The 19,509-nt window shown below is 42.1% G+C and overlaps 1 protein-coding gene across 2 annotated transcripts in view; it reads left to right on the top strand.

The window, feature by feature from the left end:
* The window catches only part of LOC138676331 (17-beta-hydroxysteroid dehydrogenase type 3-like), a 100,577-nt gene that overhangs the window by 23,257 nt on the left and 57,811 nt on the right, over positions 1-19,509 (top strand). For both annotated transcript variants that reach the window (XM_069765518.1, XM_069765517.1), the window contains exons 2-3: positions 16,583-16,629; positions 18,299-18,374. In XM_069765518.1, coding sequence (XP_069621619.1) covers positions 16,583-16,629; positions 18,299-18,374 — 123 coding nt within the window. The remainder of the gene's footprint in view (positions 1-16,582; positions 16,630-18,298; positions 18,375-19,509) is intronic.

Here is a 19,509-nt window from a genome sequence, read left to right as displayed (position 1 = left end):
GAGATGGTACACCCAGGAGTCAGGAGTGGCACACAAGCAGAAAGGCCAATATTAATCTCCCACTGATTTTTTTTTTATTTTTTCAGGGAGACTTTAGAAACCAAATAAAAAAAAAATAGGCTTTCTATCGCCCACTATTTGAGAGAGAGAGATGGTACACCCAGGAGTCAGGAATGGCACACAAGCAGAAAGGCCAATATTAATCTCCCAATGATTTTTTTTTATTTTTTCAGGGAGACTTTAGAAACCAAATTAAAAAAAAATAGGCTTTCTATGGCCCACTATTTGAGAGAGAGAGATGGTACACCCAGGAGTCAGGAATGGCACACAAGCAGAAAGTCCAATATTAATCTCCCACTGATTTTTTTTTATTTTTTCAGGGAGACTTTAGAAACCAAATAAAAAAAAAAATAGGCTTTCTATGGCCCACTATTTGAGAGAGAGAGATGGTACACCCAGGAGTCAGGAATGGCACACAAGCAGAAAGGCCAATATTAATCTCCCACTGATTTTTTTTATTTTTTCAGGGAGAATTTAGAAACCAAATAAAAAAAAATTAATAGGCTTTCTATGGCCCACTATTTGAGAGAGAGAGATGGTACACCCAGGAGTCAGGAATGGCACACAAGCAGAAAGGCCAATATTAATCTCCCACTGATTTTTTTTTATTTTTTCAGGGAGACTTTAGAAACCAAAAAAAAAAAAAAATAGGCTTTCTATGGCCCACTATTTGAGAGAGAGAGATGGTACACCCAGGAGTCAGGAATGGCACACAAGCAGAAAGTCCAATATTAATCTCCCACTGATTTTTTTTTTTTTTTCAGGGAGAATTTAGAAACCAAATTAAAAAAAAATTAATAGGCTTTCTATGGCCCACTATTTGAGAGAGAGAGATGGTACACCCAGGAGTCAGGAGTGGCACACAAGCAGAAAGGCCAATATTAATCTCCCACTGATTTTTTTTATTTTTTCAGGGAGACTTTAGAAACCAAATAAAAAAAAAAATAGGCTTTCTATCGCCCACTATTTGAGAGAGAGAGATGGTACACCCAGGAGTCAGGAATAGCACACAAGCAGAAAGGCCAATTTTAATCTCCCACTGATTTTTTTTAATTTTTTCAGGGAGACTTTAGAAACCAAATAAAAATAAAAAATAGGCTTTCTATGGCCCACTATTTGAGAGAGAGAGATGGTACACCTAGGAGTCAGGAATGGCACACAAGCAGAAAGGCCAATATTAATCTCCCACTGATTTTTTTTTATTTTTTCAGGGAGAATTTAGAAACCAAATAAAAAAAAAATTAATAGGCTTTCTATGGCCCACTATTTGAGAGAGAGAGATGGTACACCCAGGAGTCAGGAATGGCACACAAGCAGAAAGGCCAATATTAATCTCCCACTGATTTTTTTTTAATTTTTTCAGGGAGACTTTAGAAACCAAATAAAAAAAATAATAGGCTTTCTATGGCCCACTATTTGAGAGAGAGAGATGGTACACCCAGGAGTCAGGAATGGCAGACAAGCAGAAAGGCCAATATTAATCTCCCACTGATTTTTTTTTTTTCAGGGAGACTTTAGAAACCAAATTAAAAGAAAATTGGCTTTCTATGGCCCACTATTTGAGAGAGAGAGATGGTACACCCAGGAGTCAGGAATGGCACACAAGCAGAAAGGCCAATATTAATCTCCCACTGATTTTTTTTTATTTTTTCAGGGAGAATTTAGAAACCAAATAAAAAAAAAATTAATAGGCTTTCTATGGCCCACTATTTGAGAGAGAGAGATGGTACACCCAGGAGTCAGGAATGGAACACAAGCAGAAAGGCCAATATTAATCTCCCACTGATTTTTTTTTATTTTTTCAGGGAGACTTTAGAAACCAAATAAAAAAAAAATTAATAGGCTTTCTATGGCCCACTATTTGAGAGAGAGAGATGGTACACCCAGGAGTCAGGAATGGCACACAAGCAGAAAGGCCAATATTAATCTCCCACTGATTTTTTTTAATTTTTCAGGGAGACTTTAGAAACCAAAAAAAAAAAAAAAAATAGGCTTTCTATGGCCCACTATTTGAGAGAGAGATGGGACACTCAGGACTGGCACACAAGCCCAAAGGCCAATATTAATCTCCCACTGTTTTTTTTTTTCAGGGAGAATTTATAAACCCCACAAAAAAAAAACAGAAAAATAAAAAGGCTTTCTATGGCCCACTATGTGAGAGAGATGGCACACACAGGGATGGCACTCTAGCAGAAATGCCAATCTTAATCTCCCACAACTTATTTTTTTAGGGAGAATTAAAAAAAAAAAAAAGGGACTGTCCTACAATTACTATCTCCCTGCAGTAATCTCAGCCAGGTATGGCAGGCAGCAATAAGGAGTGGACTGATGCACAAATTAAATAAAAAGTGTGGACAAACAAACAAGATAGCTGTGCAGAAAGGAAGGAACAACAGGATTTGTGCTTTGAAAAAAGCAGTTGGTTTGCACAGCGGCGTACACACAGCAATGCAGCTATCAGGGAGCCTTCTAAGGCAGCCCAATGAGCTACAGCGCTGAGGAAAAAAAATGTAGCTTCCACTGTCCCTGCAAACAAAAGGTGGTGTTGGACAGTGGAAATCGCTACAGCACAAGCGGTTTGGTGGTTAATGGACCCTGCCTAACACTATCCCTGCTTCTGACGAAGCGGCAGCAACCTCTCCCTACGCTCAGATCAGCAGCAGTAACATGGCGGTCGGCGGGAACGCCTCTTTATAGCCCCTGTGACGCCGCAGACAGCAAGCCAATCACTGCAATGCCCCTCTCTAAGATGGTGGGGACCAGGACCTATGTCATCACGCTGCGCACACTCTGCGTCCACCTTCATTGGCTGAGAAATGGCGCTTTTTGCGTCATTGAAACGCGACTTTGGCGCGAAAGTCGCGTACCGCATGGCCGACCCCACACAGGGGTCAGGTCGGGTTTCATGAAACCCGACTTTGCCAAAAGTCGGCGACTTTTGAAAATGAACGATCCGTTTCGCTCAACCCTAGTCGCCAGCTAGGAGACGGTTCTCCGGGTTCACGTCCAGCAACCATAAAGAACTATGATCGGGTCGTTCAAACTCTATGAAGTGTATACTCGTATATTTAGCTTAAGCATTTTACTTATTGCCATTATTTGTCTTACTAAGGCATTTCTTCTGCTCAGATTTGGAGTGGGCCACCGAAGAGCCAGTGAACTCCCCAGTGGACCCCACATTGATGTGCAAGGGAAGCTCCTCTCACCTGCTATCACACAGATATGTACTGCTCAGCTAATCCACATCCACAGCGGCACACTTCCTCCTGTACTGGAATGGGACCAATGCTGCTCTAGAAGAGATGAGTCCATTGACACCATTGCTGGAGCAGTGTCACTGACACTGGCATCTCTGGAAGAGAGGTGTTAGTGACACTGAGACCTTTCCTGCAGATATTTCAGTCCCATCCCCATACCTAGCACTAGAACAGCAGAGGACAGAGGGCCTGTGCCATTGTGGTGTCAGATAAGTGGATCAGTGTATAGCTGTTCTAGGTTACCCATCTCCAGCAGAGGTGTTAATCTGATCAGCTTCCATTAAACCAATAGGTCACCATAGCAGCCACAGTGTAGGCTTTATAGAACAATCACAAGTTCACGTCTCCTAAGGGGAACAACAAATCAAAATGAAAATTAAAAATAAAATGTTTTAAAAATAAATGTAAAAAAATAAAAGTTTAACTTACACTCCATCCCCCCTGTCATGACTCTGTTGTTGGATTACCTGGGGCCAGGGGCTCCTTATCTATCCCTAACACTAGGGGAACCCAAGATATCCCTGCTTCCTGGATTACTTCGGATGGTGAAGACACTGGGGCCACATACACGTAGATAAACAAGGAAAAATACCAATCATACAGCCCCCGGCGCTACCACTGTGCGTGACAGCGGCCACAATCACTGCAACCACGGGAGCGCCCACTTCTCTTCTGTTTCTGAACAAGTTTCTGGTCCAGACTGACTAACCTGGCCCTCTGACCCTGCAATGAGGCCTTATCTGGGAGTCCTATCTCTCCTGTAAAAGCCACACCCTCAATTGCATGCTCCCTATCTGCAGCTGTCTGCCCCTTGGTCTGTCCACTCTGTGACATCCTCACAAGACCATCTGTTCCAGCCGGCTTGCTAGCCACACTCAGAGGCATTATTACAGTTGGCTTGTGGAGGTCCTCTGGGTAGTTCCATAAAAACTGCTCAGTTGCAATGAGCTCCTTCAGCTCCTTCAGCTGCTGGACGGCGGTGAGCTCCAGTCCCATGCTCCATTGGTCAACTGCTCTCAGTAGGGCCGCATGTGATCATCCCATCTGTATGCAGGACCCCACTACATACTCTAGAGCTTTTTCCAGTACATCTCAGGGGTCAAGTTGTACTGCTGGACCAGAGCCTGCTTCATGTCCTCATAGCAAAGGGTGGTCTCATTGTGCAGGTACCCAACGATTTCCAAGGCCTTACCCAAGAGGCGAAATTAAGAAAAGGACCCACTGGTCCTCGGGCAGATGGTACTGATGGTAAGATTTTTCAAATGCCAGCAAGAAAGTGTCCAAGTCCCCTCCTTTATCAACCAGAGGGAAGTCCTCTGCCCATAGCATCAGGATCTGGACCTCAGGGGATTCGCAACAGGCTGGGGACTGCAGCTGGTGTTGGGGCTGAAGCATTTGTTGCTGGTGCTCACACACCTACAGAGGTTCTGCAGCTTCCACTGCCTCACAATGTTCTGCCACTGATATGAGGGTCTCATAGGTGGCTTTGACTCCAGCCCAGTGACTGGCCAGGGCAGCTTGCAAGAAGTCATTCAAACCTGCCTGGCTGGGGGGGATGGGCAGGTGGTGAGCGGCCCACTGTGGGACCAGCCGCCAGCGACAGGCATCTTGGGGAGCCTGGGCTGAACTCCCCCTCTGTTTGAGCAACATCGACTTCCACCTCCTCCCCTTTGTCCATAGCATTGGCCATCTCCCTGGCTCTGCCCCTGGTTCCACTCACCATCTTTGCACTCATTGTTTATTGACACAGAGCTGCAACCTGATGCACCCACACACATTACAGTATTTGCACTCAGACCATCTAGTGCTGAGCTGATCTTAAGACCACAATGACAAAAAGCTACTGCTGGTAGTCTTTAGCATCTGGAAGTATGGGTAATACACTCCCACACACTATTATTTCAATCCCACCGTGCTGCCACCACTTGTGATGAACTAAAGGATCCACACCTCGCTACCCACGCCTGACATCAATATTATGTCAGTTGGATCACGTGGTAAGGTCTCCCCACTTGTACCAACGTGACGTTCCGCACCCACTGGGGACACGTAAAGTCAGCTTGGTACAGTTTTACACAGACTCCCCTCATTCCACACAGTCCCAGGGAGGCACGGGGAGTGAGAGAAGGTGGCTCATGCAGTCACTGACATGGTACTACACTCGCCAACAACTCTGACAAGCTGAGAGGCCCCTTTCACTAGTACCAGTGAAACAGAACCTTATCAGCCCAGTAGGACTGCCATAAAGTTTCTCGTTTGATATACGCCCGGTCCATTAACAGGGTTCTATCCGGCCAGAAACTAGCCCCAGTAGCATGTGAAATTAGGCCATGAAATGGATGTGTGGATTCCTGGCTCGAGATAAAAAAGCTGCCCAAGGTTAAGTTATATATTTAATTGCCTTAAGGACACACTAGACAATACACCATATACCCACTGGTTATCTACTATATAATTGTCTAAGAGTCACTTCCATCTTTCTGTCTGTCCTTCTGTCTGTCTGTCACAGATATTCATTGGTCGCGGTCTCTGTCTGGCATGGAATCCAAGTCGCTGATTGGTCGTGGCAAAACGCCCACGACCATTGCCACGACCAATCAGCGACGGGCGCAGTCCGGCGGCAACATGGCCACTCCTCCTCCTCGCAGTCAGTGCCCGCTCCGTATTCCCCTCCAGTCAGCGCTCACAGAGGGTTAATGGCAGCGCTAATGGACCGCGTTATGCCGCGGTGTAACGCACTCCATTAACGCTGCTATTAACCCTGTGTGACCAACGTTTTTACTATTGATGCTGCCTATGCAGCCTGAATAGTAAAAAGATCTAATGTTAAAAATAATAAAAAAAATTAAAAATCATCATATATTCACCTTCCGGCGCCTTTCCCTCTCCTCGCGACGCTCCGGTGACCGCTCCATGCAAGCGGCAGGTTCCGGTGGCAAGGATGGTATTAGACAAGGACCTGCCATGACATCACGGTCATGTGACCACGATGTCATCACAGGTCCTGCGAGAAGGACCTGCCATGACGTCACGGTCATGTGACCGCGACATCATCACAGGTCCTGCTCCCATACCAACCCTGGGACCGGAAGCTGCCACGTGCACCGCTCACAGGGCCAGGACTTCAACGGAGGGTGAGTATATGTTTATTTTTTATTTTAAGTCTGTATACTACATGGCTCTGTGCTGTGCAATATACTACGTAGCTGGGCAATATACTACATGACTGGGCAATATACTACGTGGCTGGGCAATATACTACGTGGCTGGGCAATATACTACGTGACTGGGCAATATACTACATGGCTGGGCAATATACTTCGTGGCTGGGCAATATACTACGTGGACATACATATTCTAGAATACCCGATGCGTTAGAATCGGGCCACCATCTAGTACATATATAATGGTCAGATATGCAAATACAAATAGTGTTAGGGCAAAAGGTATAGGCAGAATATATAGTCAGTTACCAGTTAGATGAAAGGCCTGGCTTGCGAGGGAGGGGCTGCCACATGGGAGGCTTGTGGTCCCATCTGTGTGTAACTTCTCACAAATCCCCTCCCTGGAGGTTTAGAGATAATATTTCCAAAACAAGGAAGATCGTAACTCCTTTCTGGGTAGTCCTAAGGCTGCGGTTATGGTGCCATCGATCTGACCAGGCCCCTGCTACTCATAGAGACTAAACACAATTTTGCTACCTAGCTGCTACTGGCTGTTCTATATATCTAATTTCCTGTGCATGTTAAAATGGCTCTAGACCCAGACAGGCGCTAGCCCTGTTCTGGGGATCTCAGAAATATACACGATGTACAGCTAGGGCTGTCTTGATTTAGGGTGGGGTGTGTTTCATGTAGTTCTCTCCCCAGACTGGTCATGCTGGGGTTAACCTTCTCAGCCTTGTTTTGGCTTCGGTGTGGCTATTTCAGTCTGCTGTGCCTGGAGACCTGTGTCAGTGATTGTTCATGCTTCCAGGCTAGAGCAGCTGACCCCTTGATACCGTGTTTGTCCTCTGCTCATATACTGTGTTCCCGTGATTTCCCTTTCCTGCCTTTCCGCTTAGTTAGTGGTGTTACACTGTGGGTGCAGCCTCTCTTCCCTCACCAGCGTCCCCTGGTGGAGATTGCGCTATACTGCACTGCTGATGCATTACATTATCACTGACCATACATTTAAAGGGGATTGTGAATTTTTTTCTCTGCTCTGCGTTCTATGGATCCGCTCCATACCTTGGCGGATCAAATGGACAGTTTGACATGAATGATACAGGATCTGTCTGTAGAACAGAGGGCCTTGGCCTCATCTTATAGCAACCTGCAAAGGAGCTTTCTGACACAATAAAATCTTTGCAGAATGACTATAAGCACTCTAACACTGTTAATGTCTCATTGCACTCTCCTGAACCTACGGTCAGGCTCCCAGATACCTTCTCCAAGGAAAAGGAGAACTTCCGTACATTTAAGGAGAGTTGCAAGCTATTATTTTCTCTTAGACCCCGATCTTCTGGAGATGAGAGTCAGCGGGTGGGGATAATCATTTCCTTACTGCGGGAGGGACCTCAGTCGTGGGTTTTCTCTTTACCTGCTTCTGCCCCTGAACGTGTGTCTGTGGACAGATTCTTTGGGGCTTTAGGACTTATTTTTGATGAGCCTGACTGGGTCAGAGTGGCAGAGGAGACAATCATGAGTCTCTTTCAGCGGAAGCTCTCGACTGAATGGTATTGCTCCGAGTCCCGTCGATGGTCCACTGAGGTGTCCTGGGATGACTCTGCGCTGAGATGTCAGTTCAGGAGAGGATTATCGGATCACCTGAAGGATGCTTTGACTCTCCATCCACCACCCAGCTCATTGGAGGAGACTATGGCTCAGGCTATCCATATGGATAGGAGGCTAAGGGAGATGGTGTTACACAGAGAGAGGATCCGTTACTCCCTGTTAATGCTGTTGTTTAGCCACTGTCTGAATCCATGGAGGTGGGGGCCACCAACCTCAAGGAGAAGGAGAGGAGACGGCGACGTGAAGGAAAGTTGTGTTTTTACTGCAGAGATCCTGGACATTAGAAAAAGGACTGCCCTCCTGCCCACTGACAAACAAATGGCAGAGTCTTCGTGATTGTTGTGGAGGTCACCCAGACTCTCAGGTACCATTTTATTAATTTTGTAAAGTACTGGTGGAAGTGGAACTTAGTTGTGGGAGTTGCTGCACGCCCACTTCTGCTTTCGTAGACTGCGGGTTGCCCATGAACTTTATTGACTCTAACATGGTAACCAAGTGTAAGTTAGGGACAGTTAGGCTGGAGACTCCTATTCACTTATTTGGCATTGACAAAACACCACTGGTTAAGAATGTCATCAAGTTTGTCTCAGAGGAGTTTCTCTTTAAAATGGGTTCCTTGCACCAAGTGGGAGAGCTGTCCGGTTACGCTATGGGTAAGCATGCATAGGCATCTAACTTGCTTAGGAGTGTTTCTTGTGGGGTACTGCCTATGGCACCTTTAGATTACATGGAAACTATCCTCATTATGCGGGCTTTATGTGTAGTAGCTTAACTGTTGTTAGTGTGCTTGCCCTGGATATATATTGTTTCTCCCACTCGTACTAGCTTACCTACAGTTTCCTTCTGTATCATCTACCTGTATGGGTGCTAAATTTTAATATATATATATATTTTTTGATATGTATCTTTGTAACAATAAAGTTGTCTTTTTTATTACTATGATTCTTGGGAGTCGCTGATACTCTATATGTGGAGAAAAAACACTTTTTGAGCTAACAGCAGGTTTATGTGCCTAAACTGTGAAAATCCCCACAAGTGACCCCATTTTGGAATCTAGGCCCCGAAGGAATTTATCTAGATGTGTGATGAGCACCTTGAACCCCCAAATACTACACAGAAAATGATAATGTTGAGTCTAGAAAATTAAAAAATCTAATTTTTTCAACAAAAAGTTTTTTAGGCCCAAATTTTTTTTATTTTCTCAAGGGTAAGGGTGGTTTCACACTTGCGTTTTTATCTGCAGCGTTTTTTTTCCTATACTTAACATTGAAAACGCATGCGTTTTTTGGTGTACGCGTTTGCATGCGTTTCTGAACGCATGCGTTTTTTTACTGCATGCGTTCATTTTCAAAAATGCAACTTGTAGCATTTTTGAGGGGCGTTTTTTGGACAAAAGAAACGCATGTGTTTTCATGCGTTTTTTTTGGCAAAAAATTACATTGGAGTCAATGGGAACGCATGCGTTTTTTTGTGCATGCGATTTTTTGCGTTAAAAACGCATGCGTTTTTTTATTAAAACACCAGAAAACACACTGATATGCCACCCCCACCATAAAGGTTATAAAGGGATCATAACCCTAACCCTAACCCTAAAGGGATCCTAACCCTAACCCTAACCCTACCCCTAACCCTAAAGGGATCCTAACCCTAAAGGGATCCTAACCCTAACCCTACCCCTAACCCTAAAGGGATCCTAACCCTACCCCTAACCCTACCCCTAACCCTAACCCTACCCCTAACCCTAACCCTAAAGGGATCCTAACCCTAACCCTACCCCTACCCCTAACCCTAACCCTACCCCTAACCCTACCCCTAACCCTAACCCTACCCCTAAACCTAAAGGGATTAGGGGTAGGGTTAGGGTTAGGGGTAGGGGTAGGGTTATGGGTGGGGTTAGGGTTAGGATCCCTTTAGGGTCAGGATCCCTTTAGGGTTAGGGTTAGGGTTAGAGTTAGGGGTAGGGTTAGGGTTAGGATCCCTTTAGGGTTAGGGTTAGGGGTAGGGTTAGGATCCCTTTAGGGTTAGGATCCCTTTAGGGTTAGGGTTAGGGGTAGGGTTAGGGTTAGGGTTAGGGTTAGGATCCCTTTAGGGTTAGGGTTAGGATCCCTACCCCTACCCTTAACCCTAGCTATTTATGTTTATAGTGTATTTTTTTACTTTAGTTAGATGATTGGCAGCTGTCACACATTTCTCAGCATGCGCTTAAAAAACGCAAACGCATGGAAAAACGCATGTAAACGCGGTAAAACGCCGCGTTTTTTTACACCACATGCAAAAATGCATGCGTCTAAAAAACGCAGTGTTTGCATGCGTTTACATGCGTTTTTTCACCATGCGCTTTTTTTCCAAACGCATGCGTTTTAAAACGAAAGTGTGAAACCAGCCTTACAGGTGAAAATGGACCCTAAAATCTGTTGTGCAATTTCTCCTGAGAAAATTGATACCCCACAGTCGATTAAATCTACTATTTGTGTGCACGGCAAGGCTCAAAAGGGAAGGAGTGACATTTTGAAATGCAGACTTTCATGGAATGGTCGGCCGGCATCATGTCACATTTGGAAAACCCCTGATGTGTCTAAACAGTGGAATCTTCCCACACGTTACTCCATTTTGGAAACTACATGTGTGTTGTGCACCTTGAACTTCAGTTGCTTCACAGAAAATGATAGCATTGAGTCTAGAAAATAAAAAAATCTATTTTTTTCAACAAAAATATTACTTTAGCCAGAATTGTTTTTATTTTCACAAGGGTAACAGGAGAAAAAGGACCCTAAAGTCTGTTGTGAGTATGCTAATACCCCAAATATGGAGGAAAACTACTGTTTGGGCACACGGCAGGACCTATAAGGGAAGGAGTGACAGTTTGAAATGCATACTTTGATGGCATGGTCTGCGGGCGTCATGTCACGTTTGGAGAGCCCCTCATGTGCCAAACCAGTTGAAATCCCCCACAAGTGACCCTATTTTGGAACTGTTGTTATGTTTCTTGGTATGTGAATTTTAAAATGTAGTGGCTTCCATATGTTGTCTAGAGTGCATTAGGTTGGCATATGTGAGTTGTGTAGTGTATGTCAGGTTGGCATACATGAGTCGTACAGTGTACTTCAGGTTGGCATACATGAGTTGTGTAAGTCAGAAATAAATTTAGTAGAAGGCGTCGAATCGATAAGTGGTGTCCTTGTATATCCCCATCTGTAATACACTTGATACTTCTTTGTAGTTTGAGGGACCTCACCTGGAAGATCTTAGCCTGGTACAATATAAGCACCTTCAGTTTCGGAAGTACTGCGGCCCACTCCTTCCTGACCTACAAAGATTATGGCCTTGATTACTACCTCCTGGATATAAAGGTATATACCGGTCTCGCCAGCTTCTTGTAGCGCACCTTAACGTTTCTCATGGCACTGTACAGCTGGAGGATTTGATCAGAGAGATCAAATATCCCCATGTTCTTATTTTACCCCCGTACACAGTCTGGTTTGGTGACCTGTGTAGAGATACCTCTTACAGCGGTGTAGGTGCTGCCATCATCATGTATGGTGGTCAAGAATAGGACATCCCTCTTGTCCTTGTATTTGACCACAAGCATGTTGTTGCCACATTGGGCTCTGCTATCATCATTTCTTATTGTACTGCAGGCTGCGGTAGCTCAAGTAGAGAGGAACTTGAAGAGTGGGATGCTGGTATGAAAGTTTTCTACCTAGAGGTGATAACCTTGGTCCAGCAGTGGGTGCACCAAATAACACACAATTTTCCCACTCACTATCAGGACAGGGGGACATTCAGGGGGTTTAATCCGGGTGTCTTTACCTTCATAAACTCTAAACTTGTTGGTGTACCCTGAAGTACTCTTGCACAGCTTGTAGAGTTTAATTCCATACCTGGCGCTCTTACTGATCATGAATTGCCAGAATTTCAGCCTCCCCTCAAAATGGATTAGGGACTCATCCACGCAGATGTCCCTTTGGGGCACATATACCTCAGCAAACTTGTTGCTAAAGTGCACAATGATCGGCCGAACTTTGAAAAGTCTGTCAAAGTTGTGGTCATTTTAGGAAGGACATTGTGCATTATCATTGTAAAAACTGCAAAAACTTTTGGATTGCCTCAAATCGTTTGCTGGTCATAGCCATGCGGATCAGTGGAGTGTTATAAAAAATAGTCAACAATCCAATATTGCCGAAGTTCTGGCTTCTTTATTGCTGAAAAGACTTTTGAAAAAGTCTATTTCTCTGAGGTCGGAGGTGTCAAATTTGATTCCTGATTGCAGCACAAAATCAGAAATCAGTGGCACAGTCTTCTGGGGGTCAGTAATGGTGGGAGCTGGTTTATTTTCTGCGGCGTTTATGTGATGGTTCAATATCATTTGAGGAAGAGGAGCAGGATGAAAAGTAAAGGAGATGTGATCCTCTTTCACTATCAGTATCGGAGGCAAGGAAGACATATGCCCCCTCGGCAGAATGCAGTGGTTGGGACAAGCAGGACATTTTTTCACATATGTGGTGTTTGTAAGTGTACCAAATGTTATGCAGGTGTGTGCGTGAGTGCTTGGTGTAAGCTTTTTTATTTTGAAAAGAACATAAAGAAGAAAAAGAATCTAGAAAAACATAAGAATATAAAAATGTGGTCAAATAAAAAACAAACTTACTAAACTAACTAAATTCAGCAAAAAATACTGTAGTAAACGTTGATTACTAAGGTATATTTTTATTGTCACTAATCTAGTCTTATCAACTAATCTAATTTTTTTTAATTATTTTTTCACACCTAAAAAAAGCGACAACTGGTGGTCGATCACTGATGCGCATCAGTGATCAGCACTCAAAGGCTGTAGGGCCATTCAAAATTATCAACTTGAAAATTGTTCTGTTATATTTGGTCAAACATTTAATCAACTTACCCCTAATGTGATTTCTGAAAGTGCTTCTCTTTGGTGAGGTGTGATGTTGGGTGGTATGGATGATATTGCCCAGCCATTACAAATTTACTTAAAAGCCAGGACCCTTGTGTCATCCTTTATTAAACTCTTCATGCATTTAATAGCCCTCTGTGTCTATACTTTTACACATACTGGTTTGTTAATGGTTCATGCAACATTACATGAGTACCCTATTACATTGATGGCTGGACCGTACAATACAAGCAATTGTTACCATCCACCTTTTGTGTCCCAGCTATTTCCTCATAGATTGTAAGCTTGCGAGCAGGGACCTCACTCCTCTTGGTATCTGTTGATTTATGTGATTACTTTTATTCTGAAATGTCTTTCATTGTCTGTACAAATCCCCTCTAAAATGTAAAGTGCTGTGGAATATGTTGGTGCTATAGAAATAAAATTATTATTATTATTATGTTGCTACTGTTAACTGCTTTTCCAGGTTTACATCAGTCTAGAGCGCAGGTGACTAGGGATTAGAAAGTTCGGGGTACCAGACTTGCTGTATGACCAGTTCCCTGTTTGGATTTCGAAGTCTAATAAAGCTAGTTGAAAGGCTGCAGCGTAGCCAATCAACAAACTTTAAGGCAGTGAGCACTTCCGGCTCCATTACAGCCATGCCGATGCAACACGTGACCAGGCCCGACAGTAAAAAAGAAAAATAAGTTTAAAAAAAAACGACATGCGGTCCCCTTCATTTTTAAAACCAGCAGAGGGAAAAGAGACAGCTTTGAGCTGGTATTTATAGACTGGGAAGCGCCAATATCCATGCAGCTTCACAGCTTATTAATATCAGTCTAAAGCTGTCTGATTTGCCTTATCCGGTTATTAAAAATAGTGCGACCCTAAAAAATGGTATGGGGTCACCTCTATTTTTAATAACCAGCTAAGGCAAAGTAGAAAGCTGCAGGCTGATATTAATAGGCTGGGAATAGCCATGAATATTGACTCCCTCACAGTCTAAAAATAGCAGCCCACAGCCACCCCAGAAATGGTGCTTACCTTTGGCTCTTCCCGATCGCCCTGGTGCGGTGGCAATCAGGGTACTAGTTTATATGGTTGATGTAATGTCAGCTGACATCAAGCCCATAGGTTAGTAATGGAAAAGCGTCTATCAGATGCCCCCATTACTAACCAAACAATTAAAGCAAATTGTTAACTCGGCATTTGGCACTCCAGAGTTACCAGAAAAGAGTTACCAGAGTTGACAGTCATCATGTCTCCTAGCAGCTGTAAGGCCCGAAAACCTTAAGGGAGCCTTTAAGGGAGACTTTAAGGTTACTGGAGTTTTCAGCTGCTAGAACACATAGAGGCTATGAACTAAGGTTACCTTGACTGTGCATTTTACTGTACTTGTTAATAAATAAATAAAAACAACATTTGGGGTCCCCCCTATTTTTAATACCCAACTGAGAGAAAGCAGACAGCTAGAGGCTTGTGTTATTATTCTGGGAAAAGGCCAATATCCATGAAGCTTCTCAGGCTATTAATATCAACTCATAGCTGTCTGTTTAGCTTTTACTGTTTATCAAAATGAGGGGGGATTCCCTAAAAAAAAATCACTAAGTGTTGTGTAACCAAATACTTGGAGCCCAACTAGTTTTTCATAATGAAGACTCTACAGCTCAATTGGCCTCTACTCTGCACAATGATGCTTTCAACCAGGAGTAGCACTCTGGAGCTTTAACCCTGCTGTTCTGTTCGGGTCATAGTGACCCGAACAGACTTTTTGCAGCCCTGTAGATTTTTTTCTGTAAGTCTCTAAAACTTGAGACTCCTTGACTTTTCCTCATTTGGGGGGACCTACCTATGAGTATTTTTTTTTTTTTCGTTTACTTTTTGCTACACGCAAAAAGTTACACTTGTTGTGTTCGGGTCATAGTGACCCGACATCGTTTTTTACAGCTGTGAGGCCATATTTTCAGTGAAATAAAGGAGTTATAACCTCAGTTGGGTCTATTTATTGCATCTACTATTGTATATCAATTGATTTATTTCCTAAATTATTTCAATGGGGTCGTACACGCGCTCTACCGGGGGTATGCATTGAGATCTGTGCACCATAAAAATGGCTTTATATTGATTATTTTTGGTGTGCAGTCTATTCTAAAATGTAGAGTGCATCCGGAGAGATCACTAGGTGTGCACTACACGTGTATATTATGCGCAGAACGGACTGCTCAGAACGCGCTGTCTAAGACGTGTAATCATGTGTATTGTTTTTCATGTATTTTTCTATTTTCTTTTTGCTCTTTGATCTGTTTTTTCAGAATAAAAACAAAAAAAAAGATTTCTAGTTCATTTTTCTTTTTTTTTTTTTTTACTACCAAACATGTTCATAAACAGTCTAGTAAGCAAAAAGTATAAAAAAAAATGGAGTTAGAGTGTCTAAAATCAAGGTTTAATAAGCCGGGTCATAGTGACCCGGAACACTACAAGTGTATAGTAAATGCGAACAAAACAGCAGGGTTAAAAAAGGAAATGATCACTACATAGATATTGATGAAGTATCCTTAGGATAGGTCAATGACTCATCCATATCACCTCAGTGGTAGTCGAATACCCAACACCCCCACCAATCAGTTGTTTGCAACTATCCCCAGTTAGTATACTGAGCTAGAACAGAACATGGGCACTGCAGATATCACGTTTTATTCACTTTAATAGGAAAGGAGCTATCTAAAAATGGTGTATGGAGCCGCGCTATAACAGCTTTTTACACTACTTACATCTGGCTGCCACAAGTGCTACAAAAAGCTGCCAGTTCCCAACTGATCTGACATTGATGACCTATCTATCACACATTTGATATTGTTGGAGTACAGGAGGTCCCACTGATCAGCTAATGATGACCTATGTTCGGAGGATAATATGAATAAGCACAAATTAAACTCCGATTTACACCAAAATAGGACACCAAAACGAAGCTGAAAAGCAAGAAACAACGTATGTACAGCTAGGATGCCTTGAAAATAACATTGCTAGGACTTGTAGAACTAATATATTCTCCTTGGCTTGTTTTGACGGATTATTTTATACCACATTTTCCTCTGTGTATGTCAATGAACTGTATGAAAAGAACATGAGTAAATGAATTCAACTGGTAATGAACCTTCACACACATATTTTATACTGCAGGTTTATGGTTCTTGGACTTTCCTTTTTTAATTGAATATCTATATCAGAGTGAAACTATTTTATAAGTCATATCTTATTTGCAGTCATAAGCTTATCTAAATGATGCCAATAACACAGACATCAGGTGTCATTTGTCTCTGCATAGGAACCTATCACCATCAGACTGTTGCAAGATGTAATGATAGGGGAGGCATAGTCCAACTGCATATGAATATTTTTTAACCTTTTGTTATTTTACAAATATTTGAAAGAAAAGAAGAAAAAGGGAATCTTAAAAAAATAGAGAATAGCAGAAAAAAGCAGTATATAGAAAAATGTGCACTTTTATATAATGGACTAAAGTCTTCAGAAAACAGCAGTATATCAGACTTTATAAGGTTATGTTCAGTGTTTCATTTTTGCCTTTGGTTTTGCAGTGGTCACTGGTGCTACTGATGGGATAGGAAAAGCCTATGCTCTGCAGGTAAGTGATTGCCTAGGGTGGCACTAAACTGTTCTCTATTTGCCAGAAATATTGTTGATGGAGGTAAGTTAATGTCACGGAACAATTGGTTGCCATCCAAAACTCTTCTTAGTTTATTGACGGCTTTAACATCTTCCCAACCAGATGATTTTCTGTTTTTGCGCTTTCGATTTAGCCTACATTCCCACCATGAGCTTTTGGTGAGTTTTTGAAGCTGCAGAATTTCTACACCATTTCTGCGCCTATTATGCAAATTAGGTTGCTTGCTTTTTTCATTGCATTTTTTCGGTGCTTTTTGTCCTTTGAATTTTTTTCACATTTTTGACACTGCGTTTTTTTATCTCTTATTGGTGTGTCATGCTTTAAATAAAGCTGCTTTGTTTTTGATACTTCCTGGTATTTGGCTTTGACATGCGTTTTTGGTGCAATTCCACCACGTAAATGTGGTAAAAATGCATGTGCCTTTTTTTTACCTGCAAATTTTCCACATCTAATACAAAGCTATGAGGAAAATCCACATAGAAAACTCAGGATTAACATGATAACTACTGCAAATCAACCACCATCAACCCATACTTCAGCTTTCAAAATTATAAAAAAAAGAAGGCATCAGTTTATTTTTTCATCCAATACTAGAAGGGTCCCTTATTTTAGGACTGCGCAGGAATTTATGAACGGTTGTCAACCCTGGTTACAACAGACCAAAAAACAAGGATGCATTTTATTTTCTACATTTCAATTTGGGGAAAGAGACAATCAACAAACATCAATGATACAAAATGAAGTTCACACACTGTAATCTGCGCTGTTTTATAACATTTTGTATGGTTAAATGGGTTTCCCAAAAAATATAAACAACTGATCTTTAAATAGTTGATTGTGTAGATTCTTTAATTTATTGCCTGGAATACCCATTTAATAGCAGAAAAAAACGTACATACAGGGTTGGGCAAGCAAAAATGATTCAACACATAGCTGTTCTGTTAGCAATAACCTAATAGCATGTTGCAACATTGAGTTAGACATTATTGTGGAGCAAAATATAAAGGAACAGTTATGGGAATCATGCTTGTTCGACAAAAAGGGAAATCGAAGAAGAAAAACCCTGGAAAACCGAAAGAAAACAAGAATTTATGACATTTGACGGTCATTTAAAATAGTAACATAGTGAAAGATCAGTGTGGAATCAGTGTGTCAGATAACACCATTGAAGTTTGTTACAAGTGCAGAAATACTCTTATAGTACACTTATAGGGGTCTTTATTCACTTTCTCGTAACACAGTGGTGGTGGTCTGATTTTTAGTGTTGTACAGTTTTATTGGATACATCAGACAGCACATTAACCAGTTTTTGGGAATGTCGTAATAAACAATGGAATAATCATAATGGTACACTTGGAGCATGATTTGCTCTTACCATTTTATTTTCTATGAACCAACAAATGGAGTCTATTTACAGTAGTTGGCAAAATCCAGAGAAATAGGCCACACGTCTGCTTTTAGTATATTTTGTCTATAACTGTCAGCTCCCACACCGGTGGTATTCTATGGAACTATTTTAGATCAACGCAATAAGATTTTACCATGTGTATGATAAAAATTAATTAAATTCATAGTATTTTCGGAAATATGTATCTATTTTATTACCAATGATTGACTTTATTCTTAGCTTGCAAAGCGAGGCCTGGACGTGGTCCTGATAAGTAGAACCCTGGAGAAGCTGAAGAGAGTGGCATCTGAGATAGGTAAAAAATGTTGACATTACTGATAAGACTTAAATACACTACTGTTCAAAAGTTTATGGTCACTTAGAAATGTCCTTATTTTTGAAAGAAAAGCAGCTTTTTCCAATGAAGCTAAAATTAAATTTTCGGAAAAACACTCTATACATTATTAATGTGGTAAATGACTATGCTAGCTGCAAACGCCTGGTTTGTAGTGCAATATCTTCATAGGTGTATAGAGGCCCATTTCCAACAACCATCACTCCAGTGTTCTTATGGTACTTTGTGTTTGCTAACTGTGTAAGAACGCTAATGGATAGTTAGAATACCCTTGAAAACCCTTGTGCAAGTATGTTAGCACAGCTGAAAACAGTTTGGCTCATTAGAGAACCTATAAATCTGACCTTCCTTTGAGCTAGTTGCGAATCTGGAGCATTACATTTGTTGGTTCCATTAAACTCTCAAAATGCCCAGAAAAAAAGAACTTTCATGTGAAACTCGACAGTCTATTCTTGTTCTTAGAAATGAAGGCTATTCCATGCGAGAAATTGCCAAGAAACTGAAGATTTCCTACAACGGTGTGTATTACTCCCTTCAGAGAAGAGCACAAACAGGCTCTAACCAGAGTAGAAAGAGAAGTGGGAGGCCCCGCTGCACAACTGAGCAACAACACAAGTACATTAGAGTCTGTAGTTTGAGAAATCGATGCCTCACAAGTCCTCAACTGGCAGCTTCATTAAACAGTACACGCAAAACCCCAGTATCAATGTCTACAGTGAAGAGGCGACTCCGGGATGCTGGCCTTCAGGGCAGAGTGGCAAAGAAAGAGCCATATCTGAGACCGGCTAATAAATGGAAAATATTAATATGGGCAAAAGAACACAGACATTGGACAAAGGAAGATTGGAAAAAAGTGTTATGGACAGATGAATCCAAGTTTGAGATGTTTGGATCACACAGAAGAACATTTGTGAGATGCAGAACAACTAAAAAGATGCTGGAAGAGTGCCTGATACCATCTGTCAAGCATGGTGGAGGTAATGTGATGGTGTGGGGTTGCTTTGATGCAGGTAAAGCGGGAGATTTGTACAAGGTAAAAGTGATTTTGCATTAGGAAGGCTATTACTCCATTTTGCAACGCTATGCCATACCGTGT

The sequence above is a fragment of the Ranitomeya imitator genome, chromosome 4 (assembly GCF_032444005.1).
Source record: "Ranitomeya imitator isolate aRanImi1 chromosome 4, aRanImi1.pri, whole genome shotgun sequence".
In the NCBI taxonomy this organism is placed as follows: Eukaryota; Metazoa; Chordata; class Amphibia; order Anura; family Dendrobatidae; genus Ranitomeya; species Ranitomeya imitator.
This window is presented reverse-complemented; position numbering and strand designations above follow the sequence as displayed.